Raw genomic sequence first — 21,386 nt, 5'->3', positions numbered from 1 at the left:
TATCTTAGTTATGTACCAAGATACAGTAAAAAGCTTTGTTTTATATTTCATCCAGACCGATCATCACACATATAAGTACATTGGGAAAAACAATAACAGGATGGAAAATATAGTGTTAGGGTTACAAAGAACATGCAGTGGAGATTAAAAAAATATGATGCAAAGGCCATATATTTCACAATACATTGGAAAATGTACAGGAAATGGTTCTGTTTAACAGCATGGCTTATACAAAAGATTTAACACAGGAATATAAATTACAATATTTTGGGGGAAGTAGAATAAATATTAACCATACAGCAACAGCAGCTATTTATGTAACAATTTTTTACAAATCAAAATAAGCCCTTTATGGGAATGTTATTCAGCAAGAATGGACATAGTCCAATGGATTGAGATTTTCTACCAGGTAAACAACAGCCAATTCATATTGATTTTTTTTAACTGCAGATGTTGAAAATCTAAAACAAATGCCGAAAATAGAGGAAACACCCAGCAGATCTGTAAAAAGAGAAACAGCATTATTATTTTATGTTGAATACCTTTCTGAGTGTTTCCAGCATTTTCTGCTTTTATTTCTAGGTTTGCATGGAAGCAAGCATGGTAGGAATGATTTGGAAGGAAAATCCAGAGACATGGAATTTGTGATCGACATTGTAGCCACCAATATTGGAACAATTAAATTTATGGATGAATGAAAGTCTGGATTTAATAGAAAGCAGAAGCATGGGAGGAGGGAGAAGATTCTATATCTGAAGAAGGTTTAGGGAGAGCAAGAACATGGAGAGATTGAGGAGCCAACATAGGTCAGCAAGCCAGCCTAGTACATGTTCAGAATCAGGTTTAATATCATCGCCATTTATCGTGATATCTGTTGTTTTTGTGACAGCAGTACAATGCAATACATAATAATAGAGGAAAAAAAAGAAAATAAAACTGTGGATTACTGCAAGCATATATATTAAGTTGTTAAATTAAATAAGTAGTTCAAAAATAGAAATAAAAAAGCAGTCACGTAGTGATCATGAGTTCAATGTCCCTTCAGAAATCAGATGGCAGTGGCTGTTCTTGAATCATTGAGAGTGTGCCTTCAGGCTCCTGATCCAGTGGTAGCAATGAGAACAGTTTTGGATAATCAGACAATCTGCTGGAAAAAATCAACAGGTCAAGACTCATTTGTGAGGCGGAAGGAGGGGAAGGGAAGGAATGGCCCATGTTTTGGGTTGAACCCCTGGATGATCTCTGTTTTATGGTTGATCGAACCGAGCAGAGTACCAGAGTCAATGACTTAGATGAAGGCATTGAGAATAACATCAGCAACTAAGCTGATACTAAGCTGGGTGGCAGTGTGACATGTGATGAGGATGTTACAGGGTGATTTGGATAGGCTGGGTGAGTGGGCAGATACTTGGCAGATGACGTTTAATGTGAATAAGTGTGAGGTTATCCACTTTGGGAGTAAGAACAGGAAGGCAGATTATTATCTGAACGGTGTAGAGTTAGGTAAGGGAGAAATACAAAGAGATCTAGGAGTCCTTGTTCATCAGTCACTGAAGGTGGATGAGCAAGTGCAGCAGGCAGTGAAGAAGGCTAGTGGAATGTTGGCCTTTATTACAAAGGGAATTGAGTACAAGAGCAAGGAAATCCTCTTGCATTTGTACAGAGCCCTGGTGAGACCATACCTGGAGTATTGTGTACAGTTTTGGTCTCCAGGGTTAAGGAAGGACATCCTGGCTGTAGAGGAAGTGCAGCGTAGATTCACAAGGTTAATTCCTGGGATGTCTGGACTGTCTTACTCAGAGAGGTTAGAGAGACTGGGCTTGTACACGCTGGAATTAAGGAGATTGAGAGGGGATCTGATTGAAACATATAAGATTATTAAGGGATTGGACAAGATAGTGGCAGGAAATATGTTCCAGATGCTGGAAGAGTCCAGTACCAGAGGGCATGGTTTGAGAATAAGGGGTAGGTCATTTAGGACAGGGTTAAGGAAAAACTTCTTCTCCCAGAGAGTTGTGGGGGTCTGGAATGCACTGCCTCGGAAGGTAGTGGAGGCCAATTCTCTGGATGCTTTCAAGAAGGAGCTAGATAGGTATCTTATGGATAGGGGAATCAAGGGATATGGGGACAAGGCAGGAACCGGGTATTGATAGTAGATGATCAGCCATGATCTCAAAATGGTGGTGCAGGCTCGAAGGGCCGAATGGTCTACTTCTGCACCTATTGTCTATATACAGTGAAGCAGTCAAGTCTGGAGATAAAAGCAATATGGAGAGAGGCGTCAGGAATAGACAAGCTCAACGATTGATCTGGACAATGTTATAAGCCAAAGAAAAATTTGGGCTGAATATGAGTCCAAGGTTGAATGCAATCTGGTTTAGCGTCTGTTACCAGGGAGACAGGCACAAATGAGTGAGGCTTAAGATGATGGCTTTGGTCTTCTCAGTACCTGCTTGGAAGTTTTTTGTCCATCCAGTGTTGGATGTAAGAAAGGCAGACTGAACAGTTAGACAGGGTGAAGGGATAAAGAGAAACAGTGATAAAATAGAACATAGAACAGTGTAGGACAGAAGCAGGGCTTTCAGCCTGCGATATTGTTGCCAAGCACAATGCCAAATTAAATCTCTTCTTCCTGAGTATGATCCATATACCTCCATTCCCTGAATACTCATGTGCCTATCTAAAAGCCTCTCAAACACCACTAATGTGTAAGCTTCTACCACTACCTGACATCTGGTCAATGGTCCATCAGCTGTATTGTTCTCATCTTCTGGCACGTGGCTTATAGCTTTCTGTGCCTAATTGATGCGAGAGCTCATCTGAACATTTGTCAAATGCTGTTAGCAACTCTCTCGAGCAGTGCATTCCAGGCGTTCACCACTCTCTGGGTGAAAACAGACTCCCTCAGATTCCTTCTAATTCTCTTAACCCACCACCACCCTACACCTAAGTGCTCTGGTTTATTCACCTCCGATGAAGGGAAAAGATTTTTGCATTTAACATAGATCTACATCCCTCATACTTTTACAAATGTAAGTCATGTCCCCTCTTAACCTTTGCTCTGGGGAATACCAGATCACTCCATCCGAGGACAACGTCATTTAATGTAGAACAGGCCCTTTAACCTACCATGTCTGTGCCAACCATGATCAAACTGATCCCATCTGCCAGCACGTGATGTGTCCCTGATTAGTCCTGCGCCTGTTTAAACATTGCTTCTGCATCTGCTTTATCATCTCCCCAGAGACAGCAGTTGCTGGAATCAGGAGCAATGCAGAAAGTACTGGGGGAGCTCAAGTTGGTTGGGGAAATAGGCAGTCTCGACCTGAAATGTAGACTGTCCATTTCCCTCCATAAATGCTGCCTGAACTGCAGATTTCCTCCACCGCTTTGCGCATTGCACCATCTCCTAGCACTGCGGTCTGGACACTCATAGCTCCCAGTATAGAGAAAAACTTGCCCCGTGCGTCTCCTTTGAACTCCCCCCCCCACCTTAAATGCATGTCCTCCAGTATTTGACATTTCAAAATTCAAAGTTCAAAGTAATTTTATTATCAATGTACCAAATTAAATCTCTTCTGTTAACATATACAGCCAAAATTTGTTTTCTTGTGAGTGTACATAATAAATATAAAACACACAATAGAATCAATCAAAAACTGCCGCCAAACAACCAATGTGAAAAAGACAATAAACTGAGCAAATACAAAATAAATAAATAAATAAATAAATAAGCAAGCATTAAGTATCAAGAATGTGAGATGAAGAGTCCTTGAAAGTGAGTCCATGGGTTGTGGTTAGGCCCTGTGATTTCAGTCTCTGAAATCATCCTTTTTCATGATTCTGTCTACCCTTAGAAATGGAGGGAAATGAACAGTGGATGTTTCGGTACAAGTCTTTACAAAATGTCCCAATTCTATGCATCAGCTGCTTATTTTCCTCCATAGACGCTGCCTGACCTGCTGAGTTCGTCCAGCGTTTGGTGTGTATTAATCAAGATTTCCAGCATCTGCAGTATCTCTTGTTTACCCCTGTCTGTGCCTCTGATAATTTGGTGAATTTGCAGAGCTGGCTGCAGCTGCGTGTCTGAAATGTGCCCAAGCTGCGACTTGCAGCCAGCTCTTTAAGGACGAGCACGGGCCGTGCCGGCGAAGCTGCGGTCTCCAGTGTTTGTGTGAGATGAATGGGACACGTGGGGTGTTTGGTGTGTGTTCACGTGATGCGGTGGCAGACTGCTGAACATCCTCCGGGTGCCGGGGTGCCTCTGCCTCCTTCATTGATAAATTTGCTCCACCAGAGCAGGGAACACCTCTGACGCCTTCACACCTGTTCCGCACAACCTCCCCCTCCCTCTCCATTTCACCAAAACTAAAAAAAAACAAAACGGAGGGAACAACCTGCTCAGGAACAAAAACAAAAAGGCTCTGACAAGAATGGGTGAGTCTCGCTGTGTGTGAAATATTCTTAATTAAAATTTATTTTAAAATTATTTCTCCTCCTCTTTACGCGGGACCGCGATCCTCGCTGTGGTTTGTATTTTAACTCTTTGGTGTGACTTTCGAAGCTTTTTTTTAAAAAAAATTCCTCCACCTAAATTTAAAAGTGAAACCAACACGAGCCCAAGTGTCTCTCACTTCGCTACAAAGGGAAGACGCAGGACGCAACTTAACCTGCTGGGTTTTGGGGGCTAGTATCAGATGGACAGCACACTTAGCCAATTAGCGCAAGGAGCTCCTATTTATTGCTGTTGTTGGCGGCCAATGAGTGTTTACTGGGATAGGCGGGGTTTCCGCTCTAATCATGTTAGATTGCGGTGTAGGTAGTGTGGCGTTTGGCTGTGTCTATTATTCTCTCTCCATGGTTTCCCGTCACCTTTTATAGGCTTGGATAAAACATGAAGCACAATCGTTTCTTAGCGTCCTATTATCAAAGGATTTATTTATTTTGCAGAACTGTAATTCTGTACTTTGTTTTAAATTATCCTTTTGAGGACAACTCAAGTGCAGCTGAAAGATGAAAGGCGAAGATGGGTCCGTGAAAATCAAACTGAAACGTTAAATCTGTTCCCACCCACAGATGCTGCATGACCTGCTGAGTATTTCCAGCACTATGTTTATTTCAGATTCCCAGAATCTAGTGTATAGCCAAATGAATAGGAATATATTTTCACAGGAACTTCCTTCTGCCACTGCCCTCACTAGTGCCATTATTAAAAAAAAGAGAGAGAAAATGTTATTAATATTAGCAATCTGGAGTAAATTGCAATCATTCGTATCAAAACATTCATTTTTGGTGCAATAATTATATTTAAATTATCTCAGTACAACCATTTTATTGATATACAGCATATTCTGAATAATTGGGACCAGTACATTTTGCCCCAATTAAGCAGCTGCCCAAGTAGTGATTTCATGGAAAGAATTAAAAAGGTATTTTTTAAAAAAAGACTAACTACCATTTAGCTGAATGACAAATTATGTATTTAAATAAAATACAGAACAAATTAGAACACAGCAATTTTACTACATAAATTACTATATTACTACAGGGGTAAGTTTTTTACGCGAAGAGTGGTGAGTGCGTGCAATGGGCTGTCAGTGACGGTGGTGGAGGCGAATACGATAGGGTCTTTTAAGAGACTCCTGGATATGTACATGGAGCTTAGAAAAATAGAGGGCTATGGGTAACCCTAGATAATTTCTAAGGTAAAGACATGATCGGCACAGCTTTGTGGGCCATAGGGCCTGTATTGTGCTGTAGATGTTCTATGTTTCTAAAACTTATTAGTTCCTAATAGTTATCAATGGAGGAATTTATCCAGTCTATGTTGCCATGTCTTGTGTGTCTAGCAAGGGAAAGCACCTCTAGTGGAGGAGCTTGTTGTCTCCATTCTGGGACAGCTCACTCACCTTTGGTTGCCACCACACACTCAGTTCTCACCTGTGGCTCCAAGTAGCTGCTTGCACGTGACAGTGACTACACCCCAGTACGCTGCTCCAGCAGGCATGCTAAACATGGTGAGGGTAGCCGGCTAGCCTCATAGCTCAGTGAAAAAGGGACATGCCTGTCCCAACATGCGAAGGCAGCTCTGGTGGACTGGGTGGATGAGGTCAACAGCGAGACTCAGCGGCCAAGCAGGTGGTCAGCAATGTGCTGGAGAGAGCAAAGGGCAGGACGAGGCACAGGAGGAGTCATGGTCATCCATTGAAACCAAAGAGGATCCCAGTTTGTGATAACTACTTGTACCAGTGGACCCTTCTGCGATTAAAAAGTGGAACTGTCCTCATGCAATGGCTTTTCCACTTTAAAAAAAGCCCTGCACAGGTTTCATTGTCATTGTCAGATACAACAGACTGCCAACACACTGTTGTTTTCTTTTGACTGATTGTCAATGAACAAAGTTTGTGCAAATAATGGACTGCTTTCATGCAATGCTTTCTAGGATTGCATCCTCCAAATCTTCATTTTCTCTGTAACATTCAAGATGATTGTTGATACCTTCAAATTGTTCGTAGTTCCTAACTTGGACGATCTAATCCAACTGTGATAAGACTGTTGAACGGGTCCTGACCTGGATCTGGGCCGTACGTTCAAAAGATCTCGAGCCTGACTTGCACTACCTTACTTTCCCTTTTCTGTCTTCTGATTATGATTTATAATTTAAATTTTTATTATAGTTACTTCGATTTGTACTCCAGGGAGCACGAAGCGCAGAATCAAATATTGCTGTGATGATTGTGTGCTCTAGTATCAATTGTTTGGTGACAATAAAGTAAAGTAATTGTCTGCAAACCTTGCTGGAGCTGAAGTTCATCCGATTCAGTCTCTAATTTCAATCAGAATTGATTTTTTTGCTCTTGAAATAGCCTTCTGTAGGTTGTACCTGGATGACTTGTATAGTTCCGGATCCCCAGTTTTGAATGCCACAGATCTAGCCCTCAGCAGACTACGAATCTCCTGGTTTATCAACGGCTTTTGGTTTGGGTATGTCCAGTATGTTCTCAAAGGCACACACATAGGTCTGGATGAAGTTGGTAACAACTGTGGCATATTCATTCAGACTCGAAGATGAATCCCTGAATTTTGTCCAATCCACTGATTCAAAGCAGTCCTGTAAGTGCTCCTCTGCCTCCCTTGACCAAGCCTTTGTGTCCCCCCGCTGGTGCTGCGACCCTCAATCTCTGCCTGTAAACCGGGAGCAGAATTTCAACCAGGTGATCATACTTGACGAAGTCCAGGCATGGGATGGCAGGGTAGGTGTTTTTGATGGTAGCATAACAGTGGTCAAGTGTGTTGGCTCCTCTGGTTACACGTTGGTAGTAGTTGAGCAGGGACTTCGTAAAGCTGCCCTGGTTGAAGTTCCACGCAATGATTGGGAAGGCCTCTCTGTGTGCTGATCACGGCTTAGCTCCTCCAGTCCTGCCTGATGTTGGTTACCAGGATGACGGCGAGAAACCCCCTTGACAGATAAAATGGATGACACTTAACCGCTAGATGTTCCAGGTCGGATGAACAGGACTGAGACAGAACCACTACGTCAGTGCGCACGATGAGTCAGTCATGAAGCAAACAATGCAATGTGAGACTATGACTGCACTTGCTTATCTACTTAGCCATCTCTGTGGCTTTGGAAATTATTTGTAATCAACACATGTTGTTTGTAAGGCTTTTGACCCAAAATGTTGACTTTTCCTCCATAGTTGCTGCTTGGCACACTCAGATTGCTGCTCTAAATTAAATTGTACTTTTTTAAAAAAACAGCATGGCTTTGCTCAGCTGTGAAAGCAACTTTTGGCCCATTGGATAATCTTTTGATATTTCATTATGATATGGAAGACTCTCACACTCATCCTCAGCCCACTGAGTCACAGAGCAGAGCTATTTCCCACCAACTCTGCCATATTCCGTTGAAATTCTGTCCTATTAGGCAGATGGGTCTGTTTATCAGCAAACTGAAACCTCTGATGGTATAGACCTCCCTTAGCATTGCACAAGCTGGCTGGTGGTATAGTGGTACGCATACCGAATTTCGAGGCGAGTGGTCCCGGGTGTGAACCCGGCCGGCTCCTTGCACGCTTTCCATCCTCGCTGGGTTGAGCATCAAGCAACTCAGCCTCATGAAAACAGACAAATGCTAAAGAAATGTGAGGAACAACAGCCATTGCACTAGGTTATTGTTTTATATAATGCACGATGAAGGGTCTTTGACCATAAGACATAGGAACAGAATTAGGCCATTCAGCTCATCAAGTTTGCTGCACCACTTGATCATGGCTAATTTATTTTCCCTCTCAACCCTATTCCCCTGCCTTCTCCCCAGAACCTTTGATGCTGTTGAATCTGGGTTTCTTGCTCAGCAGGTCAGGCAGCCTCTGTGGAGTTTCCAACATTTTCTGTTTAAGGTGAGATTCATTCACCTTTCTTCTCTCCCTTCCCTGAAGATAGTCACTCTCACAAGGATTCCATCCCACAGTCACTCCGAACTGACCACATTTATGTGTGAGCTAAACATTTTGATAAGAAGGGTCTGGAAGGTCAGCGTGTTTATTTGCAAGGTGTCTTTCACGACATATTTTTGAGTGACCATAGGTAAGTATATTAAATCCCTGCAACACACACAAACTGGAATGCAGCAGGCCAGGCAGCATCTATAGGTAGAAGCAATGTCGATGTTTCGGGCCGAGAAACCCTTCGTCAGGAATTTTGCATGTATTGCTTGAATTTCCAGCATCTACAGATTTCCTTATGTTTGCGTATATTAAATCCCTAGTCATTTTGACGGGAAAGATGTGATATTCTTGCATTTACTTTTGATTTCTCAGCATATATTTATTCAAGCATAAAACAAATCAAAAGTTATGATGAATGTAAAAGTGATTTCCTAATTAGGCATTTTTATATGAGGATTAGCTGGTGCTGTTGAATCTGGACACTACAGAATTTAGTGGAAGAAAAGACCAATTTCCTTTACAGTAGATCATGATTAGTCCATCCTGTTAAATGAACCAGTATATTTTGAGGCCGCTGCTGGCTGTGCCAAGCCCAGAATCTGCTTAACACATTGCTCAACCTTACCGAATCAGTCTGTTATTCCCGGAGTTACTTCCACATGACCCCATCCCCCCCTCGTACATCTCGAAATGCTTTGCAGTGGCGAAGTGTTGATACATTGCTGGTTTCGTAATGTGGGAAATGAGATGGCTAGTTTGTGCATAATAAGCAGCCTAAAACAATACTGACAAGATGGTAAGCCAGTCCATTTTAGGATAGAGCTAGTTGTGCATTGGTTAATTCAATAGTGTGAAACAGAATGGAGGTGCCCTGTATTCCTAACTTTTTGTAATCTGTGACAACATCTGAAGAGCAACTCAGTAAAGGTTAATGTGCCAAATGTTCTGGGGCTTTTGAGTGACTTCTCTGATATAATGTTTTTGAATTATGGACCTGTGCCCATTAGAAAGCACATTTGAGGTGTTCCCACGTGACCCTTAAGAGTTAGCAACAGCAGATGTTAGACTAGTGTTTGATGTCTTCGATCATTGTGTGTTATGAGGGAAACGTGGCACACAGTGAGGCATTAAAATAAAAGATACGAGGACCAAGTTGTTTGCTGCGGGAACTTTCCCATTTAAGGATGATTTCCTAGTTAGCTGTTACTGTTCAAACACTGGCTAGTGCTAGCCTTCTGACAACTTGCCAGATTCCCAGTATAGCTCACAATGATGGAAATGGAGTATTAAAATAATTTTTTATTGCTCACAGTGTTGGCATTGGATGTTTTGTCATAAAGTATACTGATTATCTGAGAATGAAACTTTAGTGATAAATATAAATTTCAGAAGGAGTAAATTATTAAGATCTGGTTTATTATCACTGACATATGTTATGGACTTTATTGCTTTGTGGCAGCAGGACAGTGTAACACAGAAGGAAGTCACCATAAGTCTTAACAATAAATAGAAGAAAATAAATGAGCAGTACAAAAAGAGAGCAAACTGGTGAGGAAATATATTTCAAAAAGAAAGGAGTTGCATTCCTGTAGTGCTTTTCGTTGACTTAAGGATTCTACAACGAGACACAGTATTTAGAAAGGTGGTCACAGTTGTATTGTAGGAAACTTAGCAACCATTTTATATACAAGATGATGCCACTGATAGCAACATTATGAATCTGCTTTGGAGAGAAATTTTTAGCCAGATCTCTGCTATTCCGTATGGTATCTTGGGCTTTAGTTGGATCCAGGGGAGCTCACTGTCAGTCCTGTACTGAAGAGGTACCTTAGCCTTTATACTGGTGTCCTTTGTGTGTAAATTTAACCACCACCACCACCACCCCAACGCCCTCAGACTGTGGCCTGCTGTTTATTCATTAGGTGATCTTCTGACATACCGAGTCTTGAATGGTGAATGACATTTGTCCATTATGTTTGGCCTCAGCTTCCGATCCATCGTCACCTGCAGTGGAAGAGAGTGTTGAAGACGAGGAGGATGAAGTAGACATGAATGTGGAAGAGGCTGAGAATGGAACTGCTGGAAAAATCAACACTCCCAGGGGGACCTTACTCACTCGCCGTGGGATTACGCTGCGTGTGCTTCTTAAAGACAAAGTTATCCAGCCGGGTGAAGGGCTCCTCTCCATTCACTATTTAGTAAGGAATCAAACTTGCCAAAACCTACTTTCTAAATCCTCCTCTCGCCACTCCCAGTTTTCTTGTCAGCACTGTCTTGAGTTTTGGGGTATGTTTCTGCAAATGGGATCATGGCATTTTCTGCAAATGCTGTGAGCTCTCTGGTGCCTCAGACAGGGGGCACATTCCAAACCTAGCCTGCGGCAAGAGTGCGTTGCAGGCCGCTGGACTGTGTATCTCAGGAGTCTGAGCTGAACCCCTGAAGGTGGTTGCAAGAATCATGATGTACAGTTAACCCAATTCTAGTGATTGCAGTTCAGGTAGCGTACCAACCTGGGGGTACTTTGCATTAGACTCATGGCAGTCCGACTTTATTGTTATAATTATAGCTTACACTTCCATAGGTTTGAACATTTAATTCTCAGCTCTGGTGTGGGCTGCAGCAAGTAAATCTGAGCTGGGAAATGGTGAAGACTGGCAGTGTGCATGAGAGAAACTGAACTTCCATCTTGTCAGGTTTGTGTAGGAGTGGTGCAAGAGAGGAGAAAGCACCCTCTCTCCTCAGGGTGACAGAGGGTAGGTGGTGTTCAGGTGGCCCTGAAGGTGCATGTGTAGAAGTCAACAGAACACCGTGGAGCTTCATGTTAGGACTCGGGGAGTTAAAGATGAGGAAAATGAAGTGAACCTGGAAGAAATTAAGAGTGGAATCACTGGAAGAATCCCCTAAGGGGCCTGGGTGGCATTGGGTGAAGGGATGAGTTAAATAATCTTGCAAGCTATCAGGGTTGGTGAATGCACCTCCTAACCTCTATCATACTGCTTCCACAACTTGATGCTACCATTGATCAATGGTTGGCATGGTCCAGTTGGACTGAAGGATTTAATGCCATGACTCCAATTCTCCAAAACTCTTAAGACTGTCCCATTAACAATCTGTCAGTCAGCATGTCTCTTTTCTCTCCATGTAGGACTTGCCACTGCTGTAAGCTTTATGCTTGTACTTACAAGTCACGTGCACTGGTGGCCTTCAGCCATGCCAGTGACAACATTCAAACAGATTGAATGATGCAGAATAACTTCTCACTTGCCTGAGGATATTCCTGAATAGGTACAGGTACACTAGCATTCTCTAGTGAAGGAGCCAGCACACATCGTTAGTGTGGCACCAAACAGTCTATTGGAGAAACTCAGCAGGTTGAGCGGCATCTGTTGGGGGAGGAGGGAACTGTAGACGTTTTGGGTTGAAACCCTGCGTCACGACTGAATGTGCGAAAGGAAGATACAAAGAGGAGATGAGTAAGATGGGACGGTGGGTGATTGGTGGACCAGTGAGGGGTGAAGAATGATGGACAGATGGTCGAGGAGTGGGGGTGCAGTTGGGAGAAAAAAGGTGGTGATAGGTGAGAAAGATGCGGAGAAGGGAGGGTAAGGTGGGAGGCAGCTGCTTGGAGGATGATGTGGGAGCACAGAGTCTACCAGTGCTGAAAATAAGGAGGGTAATAATGGGAACCATAAGTTGAGAAGTGGGCCGATGGAACCATAGAACTTGTGTCTTTTGGCCTTTGTTGGTGTAACCAGTAACGAGGATGTGGTAGGCAATGGAAATAAAAAGAACAACAATATATTGGATCTGTTCTAATTTCTTGTATCCCACTTGGTCCTTAAATCCTATAGATCTTGAACATGTAGGGATTCAAATTTGGAGCACCCTTTCTGAGTGTGCACCTCTTTACTTGCCCCTTTCTAATACCAGAACCTTGCCCGTGTGTCTTTGTTCTTAAAGATACCCAATTAACCAGGCAAGCAGAGCGTAATGATGAAGATATGGCAATTCTCTTGATCTCATGTTCACACCCACCAGCTTGGGTGCAGCAGGTACTTGAGAGGGTAATGGAAGTGTGGAGCTTGTTCTTTGTGAGGCAGTGACCATGAGTCAGGGCACAGGTGAAGGAATATCCCTGCCTATCATGATTCACCTCAGGGTAAGGTGACCAGAGATTCCAATGCTGAGGACACCATGAAGATGTTGAAGGGGTAACCTAGAGTAGAAGTCTAAACTTTATGCACTGTGAATTGCTTGCTGGACAGGTGGACATTTGGAAAGTGCATTCAGTGCCAAGGAAAAGATTGTGTCCTCCAATATATTGGCATGGTCTAGAAATTCAGCATCCTTCACTGGGAGACTGGTGTGGAGGTAGGAGAGAGCAGACTGAGGCAGGAAGCAGTGTGTGTTCCTGCCTGCGTTGGGTAAGCAAACATACGGCAACGGAACTTGGGTTCTACAGTTTCCAGGTGAGAAGCAGTGGGCGGACATACAATCCAACTATGATGCGGTGATGGATGGCCAGTTCTGGCACTAGCCAGCTTTTGGCTGCTATAATGGAGATGGTTTATCATGGCATTCCATAAACTGAAAATCACTGTTAACATGGCTGTGATTTCAGTGTGAAAAGGGGTGTTGCTGTAATCCAGCAAGCTCTTCCCCAACGTTGAGGATCCTCCATAAAGGAGTGCCAATGGCTCTGTGAAGCTTGAATCTGTTGTCCCTGGTGTAAGAGGATGTCAAAGGTCTTGGCCTGGCAGTCTGTCTGCATTCTAGTGGTTGAGCTTGGAGTCATAGAGGTGTACAACGCAGAAACATGTCCTTTGGCCCAACTTGTGCTTGCTAACCAAAATAAATTTCCAAACTCGTCTCATAGAGTCATATAGTACAACAGCATAGAAACAGGCCCTCTGGGCCATCTCTTCCATCCTGACCTGGCCTTCTGCCTCGTCCCATCTACCTGCACCCAGACCATAGACATTCATGCCTCTCTCATCCATGTATCTATCCAAGTTTCTCTTAAATGTTACAACTGAATCTACCACTTCTGCTGGCAGCTCGTTCCACACTCACGTCACCGAATGAAGAAGTTCCAATCCAAATTCTGTTTAAATATTTCACCTTTCACCCTAAACCTATGACCTTTAGTTCTAGTTTCACCCACCCTGAGGGGGAGAAAGCTAGAATGCATTCACCCTATCTCTACCCTTCATAATTTCGTGTACCTTTATAAGATCTCCCCTCATTCTCCTCTGCTCCACGGAATAAAGTCCTAACTATTTGACCTTTCCTTATAGCTAACCTCCCTGTTGTTGGCCCATATCCCTCTAAGATAGCACACAGTAGCCATGGATCGGACTAAGATGGTGTAATTTGCAATTGGGATATCTAGGTCAGGAGCAGCTAGAAATATTCCTCAGAGTTCTCCTACGCTTTGGCAGTCAGCCAACCACCACCAGCAACATTGCTGTGAATGGGAAAACGTGTTCCTTATGGGCACACAAGGACAGGGGTGTCTGTGGCTGGTGCTGCTGAGAATGATTAGTCCCATGTTTTATCATCATGGCATGATTCTAATTTGGAAGTTTTGAACATTATATGTTGAGTTTTTTTTTTAAATTTTTACCTTGTGGCTTGGTAGGACTTTTGATAGTCATGACAACAGTAATATCACAGGTATACCCAGCAAGGAACCAGACCCTTCAGCCCATCGACTGCATGTAGACCAACAAGCACCTATTTAAACAAATCCACTTTTCAGTTGCCCCATTCCTAACAGCTCTGCCCCACTTTCTACTACTCACGGACACACGCAGGGCAGTTTACAGTGGCCCGTTAACCTACCGGCTGCAGCCCTTTGGGATGCAGAGGAAGTCAGAGCTCCTGAAGGAATACAGTGAGATGGTGGAGAGAGCGAGCGTGGGTTTCCTCCAGGTTCCAAAGAGACGTGGGTTAGTGGTTACTTGGTCACGTGTGTGCGATTGGATGGTGCAGACTCATTGGTCTAGAAGGGCCTGTAACCGTGCTGTTCGATCTCTAATTAAAATAAAATTCCACATAGACAGCACCAGGCCAGAATTGTGCCTGAGTCACTGGAACTTGGAGGTACCAGCTCTGCTAACTGTGCTGCCAGGTCTGCAGTTTGTGGATGGGGAACTGGAATACAGTGCTAGTAATCACAAGCCTAGTTAGTGCTTCAAACTTTTATTTCATCTACACTTGTGTAGTAATACAAGCGAGTCTGAAGGCAGCCTATGAAGTGATGTCAATGACGCTGAGATGTGTGCACTACTCCTGTCATCCGTTTCTCTCCCTCTCCCCCCAAAGGGAAAGACATTTGTGGGCGACCTGCTGCCCGACGGGAAGATCAGGTGGCAAGAAACCAGCCAGGTGTTCAACTCCCCCAGCGCCTGGGCCACACACTGCAAGAAACTGGTCAACCCAGCCAAGAAGTCGGGCTGTGGCTGGGCTTCCGTGAAGTATAAGGGGCAGAAGCTGGATCAGTACAAGACCTTGTGGCTGAGGGAGCAACAGCCACCCCTGCAGGCTGTGGAGATGGTATGGTTTGTAAATAGGTTTGGGTTCATCTGTGGGTATGGACATGGGGTGGTGGGTTCATTCTCTGGAGCTGGGGTGCAGATGTTGAAATCTAGACTCTGATTTAGGATCTCTGCCTGCTGGTGCAGTGTCTTAAGTTAGGGCAGGTTTTTGGATGGGTGAGAAACAAGTTTAGTCATTTTAGTGCGTGCGTTAGCGTCAATCCCACAGATCTGCAGAGACATTGAAGGCAGTAGAACCACTTTGTCCCCCTGTCCAAGAGCTTGCCTGAACTTATTGCGAGCGATCAGAGACTAGACCGAAAATGCTGGGAAAAACTCAGCAGGTCGGGCAGCACCTGCGGAAAGGAAAGCGGATGGTATTTCAGGTCAGATATAACCTGATACATTAACTCTGTTTCTCTTTCTACTGACGTTGCTGAACTTGCTGAGTGTTTCCACCACCTGCTGCTTTTTTTTTCGATTTTTGCTAAATTCATTAGTATATCTTTCCTCTTTCAGAACAGTGTTACCTTGAACGATAAAGACAGCAGCCAGCCTAGTTAATAAATCAAAGCATAAAACTGAATATGCTCAGAAGTTGAGATAAAAGTTGTTGAATTACTGGAAATTGTGGTAGCACAAGCACTGGAGTCTCAAGTCAGGGAAGCAGCTTTCTGCAGTATCTGTAACGCTTCCTGTTCTCTATTTAAACTCTGGGTGAAAGGGCAGTGTCTCTTTCTTAAAACTCAGCTGCTGCAAACGTTGGATTTTTATTGGTAGGGAAAATAAAAGGAAATGCTGAGCCGTCTGTATACAATTGCTTCTTGTGTACTTACAATGTCTGTTAAAATAGCAGAGTGGGGTGTGGCAAACAATTGAGGTTTGTCATTTGCAGAAAGTACTGTGTTGAGGGAAATAAATTATCAGTTTAAAAATGGATGCAGTCATTATTGTTGGGTTTGGAAGTCAAATTGAAGGAGGCAGTGAATTGGAGTGGGGGCACAGGAAGTCATAAAATTGGGTTAATGGACTCTAGTGTGATGTGTTGTATCTGACCTAGGAGTGAGTAGTAAGGGTTTGCGGAAAGACGTGTACTCTCTTTATCAACAGAAAGTTGTTTTTATTTGCAGTCGCCAAATAATCGTGGCAAGGAGACGGTGACCTCACTCTGTTTATTTGTAACAGATGTGGGCTTACAGTTTTCCTGGAATGGCATGAATTGGAAATCCCAGAATTAGTCAATGTTCTGAGTTTGGCAAAATATTGTCAACAAGTTTTTGAAATTGAATGCATAAAGTAAGCCTTGTATCTGGTTGTCTCCCGTCTTTTGTTTGCTCTATGTACTTATCAGTGAAGAAATGCAGTTTGATGATTGCATGTAAACAGGATTATCAAGCTTGTACTTGACATTGAGGCTTCGGTGTTTAATGAACAGCTTGCATCCTATTGCATGAAATTTCTTCTGCATATTTTATGCTGTTAACCTCATTTGCTTTTCCAGCATCTGTATAGCTAGGTGGTACTGTGGTCAGTCTCCAAATGCTGATGGTGGAGAAATGTTCTCAATGCGGATGAGTTACAGTCCTCTCAGGTTGTGCCTCCCTCACTGTCACGCAAATGAGTCTGTGCATGTGTAACAGTGACTTGGCTTGCATAGAAGGATAAGGCACAAGATCCCAGAGGTGGTGTACACATGTACAAGACTTCCTATCGAATGGAAACTCCACTTTGCAGATAGGGAGTGACGTGGAGAAGAAAGGCCCTGTCACCTTTGAATGCAATGAAATCACCACTGATCAATAACAGTTTAATTTTTCTTCCCTAACCTAAGAATTTGGCCAGTGAAGGGGAAGATGAGGAAGTTCCTGATGAGGAAGACTTTGAGAATCGTGGCAGAAAGAACTCGAAGTTAAATAATCAGGTTAAGAAGGTGGAAGAACAAAACAAGAAGCAAGCTAAAAGCCCTCAAGATTCCAGTCTAACAGGTAGCTCCATTTGTTCCTTACTTTGCCTCTTGTCTCAGTGAACATGCCTTCCTGAAGCAACATTTACAGTAGTGCTGACTAATGCAGCGCACTCTGACTCACTGCATTATGTGCGGATACAGCTGTGTAACGTCTGTACGTTTGGCTGCTTGATCAGCATGGGAAGGCAGTGGTTACTCTACCATTTCCTATGTGGGTCTCAAAATAAAAGGGGGCTGCATTTCTGTCTCCCCACTCATCCTGTGTTATCAGGGAGGAAGCAGGAAGTGGCAAGTACTGTTTGCTTCAAGTGAATGTCAAGTAGTACAGTGATTAGTCTATATTATAGTTATTTTGTCTACGTCAGTGCTTTGTACTGGCACATTTTCCCTTCCAATGAATTATGCTCTTAACCCTACAGCAGAATTGGGTTGGTTTTCATTGCATTTTTGAATTTGGCACACTCCCCAGATTCAGCTTGTTTATGTTTAGTGATCATTTTGATTCCTGTCACCTGGAATTGTTTATCTAAAAGTCCCACTTTCTTTTTCTCGCCTCGTTTGCTGATACACATTATTCCGGTTTTCCAGGCAGTAACCCATCTCCCCGTACAGACTTGATTTGGAATATCTGAATCATCTTCAGTTTGATACAGTTTGCAAAATTGGACAATTTTTTACTTTGGCACTCCATATTTCACTGAGATTGACTGGAGACCCACAGTAAGAGAGATGCGATAGACCGTGGTATTGCTGAGGCTTCCCCTGTCACCAGCACCCAAAGGTGCTGCAGGCTTATACCCAACAACAATGGCTGTTGGTTCCATGGGAGTAAGCCCAGAAGGTGAACAGTGTCCATGCCCCTGAATGATTAGATTTAAGGCAGGTACTAAAAATAGTGCGAAAATTATGGATTCTATGACCAATGCTTAAAATATAGCAGAGATTTAAAAAAAATTTAGTCAGGAGGCCAGCCAACTTGAGTAACCATTATTTTAGGCTGTGCTCTCTGAGGTAAACTGCTGAAAATATTCTGACCAAACGTGTGATCAATGCTGTTGAGGGATTTCTTGGAATTGTCTGCCTTGGGCTAAGGAATATTTTGATCCTGTCAGATGTCTTCTGATGTAGTGCATTTAATGGAAGCCCAGTGGATTGATCATGTTACAGCACCTGCTTTGAACTTTAGGTGTCAGCTGTGCATCAGAGACTGATCCTTTGCCTTTAATGTGACCCATTAGCTAATGTTTTGCAACTGAAACAGTGTGCAGAGTCGCTAAGGCCAGAGCTCAGCTGTAACGGTCCACAATGGTTTCAGATGCATTGCTGCTCCCATTTATCACAGTGGGTAGCAAGAAGATAGGGAGACAGAATATAAACTGGTGTGTTATTGAGAAAAATAACTTCACTTTATGCCTGAACAATGTTAGCTTTTTCATCCTTAAGATAATGGACACAGCGTAAAGAAAGCTGCCAAAGATCTTGGCCCCGTTCGATATTCTGAGATTGGGAGCAGAGATTCTGGGAGGTAAGTGCTATATTTAACCTATGTTTGGATCTTTTCGTCTGATTTCAGCTGATGGAGAATCAAATATCAAGGTCGTTTTCTCGGCTCCTGAAGGGTTCTCTCTGGACTGCAGTTCGGCAGTGTCTCTATTCAAATATTTGTTATTCCTCGTGAAGGTCCAAGAGTATAGTTCTGTCAGCATTGAGAAGCACAGCGAGGCCTTTTGGGAGGGTTAAAAGAGATGGGCTTAAAGTTTCTTGAAGGTGAGGATGGTGGGCTACCAGAAATGGGGTTTCAGAAAGGAGGTTAGGGGTGAGGCAGCTGGATGTTCTGCTGCTGTAGGTGATGTGAAAGTGGATCAGATAGACAGAAAGCAAGCAAAATAGGACATGAATCCTCTGAGCATGATTCACCTGTCTTGCTGATGAGAGCACTGTGGCAAGCTTGCATTTTTTTTGTTGTCCTTTGATCTCTGCAGGTGTCTCTTCCAGTACTCAGGAGCAGGAAACCTGGCTGGTTCATAACCCAGTTGCAGAGTCCTGATCACTGTGATTAATGAAGGCAGTGTTGGCTGAGAATCTCTGAGATTCATAGTCTGCATAAACTGCCTTTTGAGGGTGCCTACAAGTTAAATCATTTATTTGTTGTGTTCATCATGATGTTCTGTGTTCCTACCACCGAAAGGTCGTGGACATCTAGCTTGTCTGTCTTACGGATAAGATGCTAAGATGAGGTTCTACCCACCCATTTGGGTAGAAGTGAAAGAAGCCATGGCACATTACAAAGAAAAGCAGGGAGTTCCCTTGGCCAATGTTTGCCCCTCCGCTAACATCACTAATACCAATTACCTTGTTATTTACCTCATTGCTGTTAGCTGCAACATTCTACGCTCAAGTTCTGTTTCCCATGTTTTAAATCCATTGTAAAATTGTTTAGTGCATCATGAAGCCATACTGTAGAAGACTTTACAGAAGGTTAACCAACCTTGCTCAGATGGGGTCTATAGCACAATATTTATTGAACCGTTTATTGCACCGTTTATTGAACCTGTATAGTGAACTTAAGTTTCTTAACTTTTTAAAATCTCCTGAAATCCAGGTACATCCACCAATGTCTATTACAAATTCACCTGATCCATTTCTGACACCTACCTTCCCTTTCTAGATGTCACTGTCTCTATCTTCGGAGACAGCTTATCCACCGATGTCTATTACAAACCCATGGACTCTCACAGCTGCCTGGACAACATCTCGCACCATCCTCCTACTTGTAAAAACGCCATCCCCTTCTCTTAATTCCTCCATCTCTGCCGCATCTGTTCTCAGGATGAGGTTTTTTGTTCTAGAATGAAGGAGATGTCTTCCTTTTTTTAAAGAAAGGGGCTTCCCTTCCTCCACCATCAACGCTACCCTCAACCACATCTCTTCCATTTAGCACACATCTGCTCTTACCCCATCCTCCCACAAACCTACCAGAGATAGGATTCCTCTTGTACTCACCTACCACCCCACCAGCCTCCATGTCCAGCACATAATTCTCCAAAATTTCCACCACCTCTATTGCAATCCCACCACCAAGCATATTTTTCCCCCCAACCTCCATTTTATGCTTTCTGCAGGGATCGCTGCCTACGCGACTCCCTTGTCCATTCATCCTTCCCCACTGACCTCCCTCCTGGCACTTAACCTAGCCCTGACACTTCCTTCACTACCATTCAGGGCCCTAAACAGCCCTTCCAGGTTCACCTGTTAGTCTGGTGTGGTCATATACTGTGTTTGGTGCTCCTGGGGTGGCCTCCTGTATGTCGGTGAGACCCAATGTAGATTGGGTGACCGCTTCACCAAGCATCTACACTCCATCCGCCAGAAAAGGCGGGATCTCCTAGAGGCCACCCGTTTTGATTCCACTTCCCATTCCAATATGTCCATCCATGGCCTCCTCCACTGTCGTGATGAGGCTACACTTAGGTTGGAGATACAACACCTCATATTCCATTTAGGTGGCCTCCAACCAGATAGCATGAACATCGATTTCTCAAACTTCTGGTAATGCCCCCATCCCCACCCCCCTTCACTATTTCCCACCCTTTTTCCCACCCTCACCTTATCTCCTTGCCCGCCCATTACCTCCTGTAGTTCTCCTCCCCCCCCTTTTTTTCTTCCATGGCCTTCTGTTTTTTCACCAGTCCACTTCCAGCTCTTTACTTCATCCCTCCCCTTCAGGTTTCACCTCTCACCTTGTATTTCTGTCTCCCCTCCCCCACCTTTTAAATCTGCTCAGCTTTTTTTCTCCCATCCTGCTGAAGGGTTTTGGCTCAAAACGTCAACTGAATTTTTTTTCCATAGACGCTGCCTGGCCTGCTGAGTTCCTCCAGCCTTTTGTGTGTGTTGCTTGGATTTCCAGCATCTGCAGATTTTTCTCCTGACTGTTATATTGAATGAAACTTTGGTGACGTTTATGAGAAAGTAGAATCATACAGTGCAAAAACAGGCACTTAGCCCCTCTCCCACCCCTCAATATCTTTGCCTAACATAAATCACCTTCCTGCATCAATTCCCATTTACCAGCACTTGTGCTTCAACCTTTGACTTGGCAATTCAACTGTTCGTGCAGTTACAGTACTTAAATGTTATGAAAATAACAGCCTGCACCACCTTCTCAGGCAGTGCATCCCAGATTCTAGTCACCTTCTGGGTGAAAAATTCTTCCTCGGATCCCGTCAAAACCTCTTTCTTTATCCTAAGCTTGTATCCTCTAGTTTTTGATGCTTCTAGATTTTTTGTTGTGAAGATTAGCTTTATTTGCCACATACACATCGAAATGTACAGTGAAATACATCATTTGCATCGAATCAGATTGGGAAGAATTGTGCTGGGCAGCCCGCAAGTATCACCATACTTCCTGCGCCAACGTAACATGCCCATGGC

At 43.5% G+C, this 21,386-nt stretch overlaps 1 protein-coding gene across 1 annotated transcript in view; it reads left to right on the top strand.

Moving 5' to 3' along the window:
* The first annotated feature begins 4,240 nt into the window (after nucleotides 1-4,240).
* mpnd (MPN domain containing) overlaps nucleotides 4,241-21,386 on the top strand; it is a 52,960-nt gene continuing 35,814 nt past the window's right edge. Inside the window, exons 1-5 of the mRNA XM_059991603.1 lie at nucleotides 4,241-4,437; nucleotides 10,437-10,648; nucleotides 14,778-15,008; nucleotides 16,821-16,974; nucleotides 18,399-18,480. Of these exons, the coding sequence (XP_059847586.1) occupies nucleotides 4,434-4,437; nucleotides 10,437-10,648; nucleotides 14,778-15,008; nucleotides 16,821-16,974; nucleotides 18,399-18,480 (683 nt within the window). The 5' untranslated portion in view covers nucleotides 4,241-4,433. The remainder of the gene's footprint in view (nucleotides 4,438-10,436; nucleotides 10,649-14,777; nucleotides 15,009-16,820; nucleotides 16,975-18,398; nucleotides 18,481-21,386) is intronic.

The sequence above is a fragment of the Hypanus sabinus genome, chromosome 16 (assembly GCF_030144855.1).
Source record: "Hypanus sabinus isolate sHypSab1 chromosome 16, sHypSab1.hap1, whole genome shotgun sequence".
Classification (NCBI taxonomy): domain Eukaryota; kingdom Metazoa; phylum Chordata; class Chondrichthyes; order Myliobatiformes; family Dasyatidae; genus Hypanus; species Hypanus sabinus.
The sequence above is the reverse complement of the archived record's forward strand: the minus strand, read 5'-3'. Positions and strand labels throughout refer to the sequence as shown.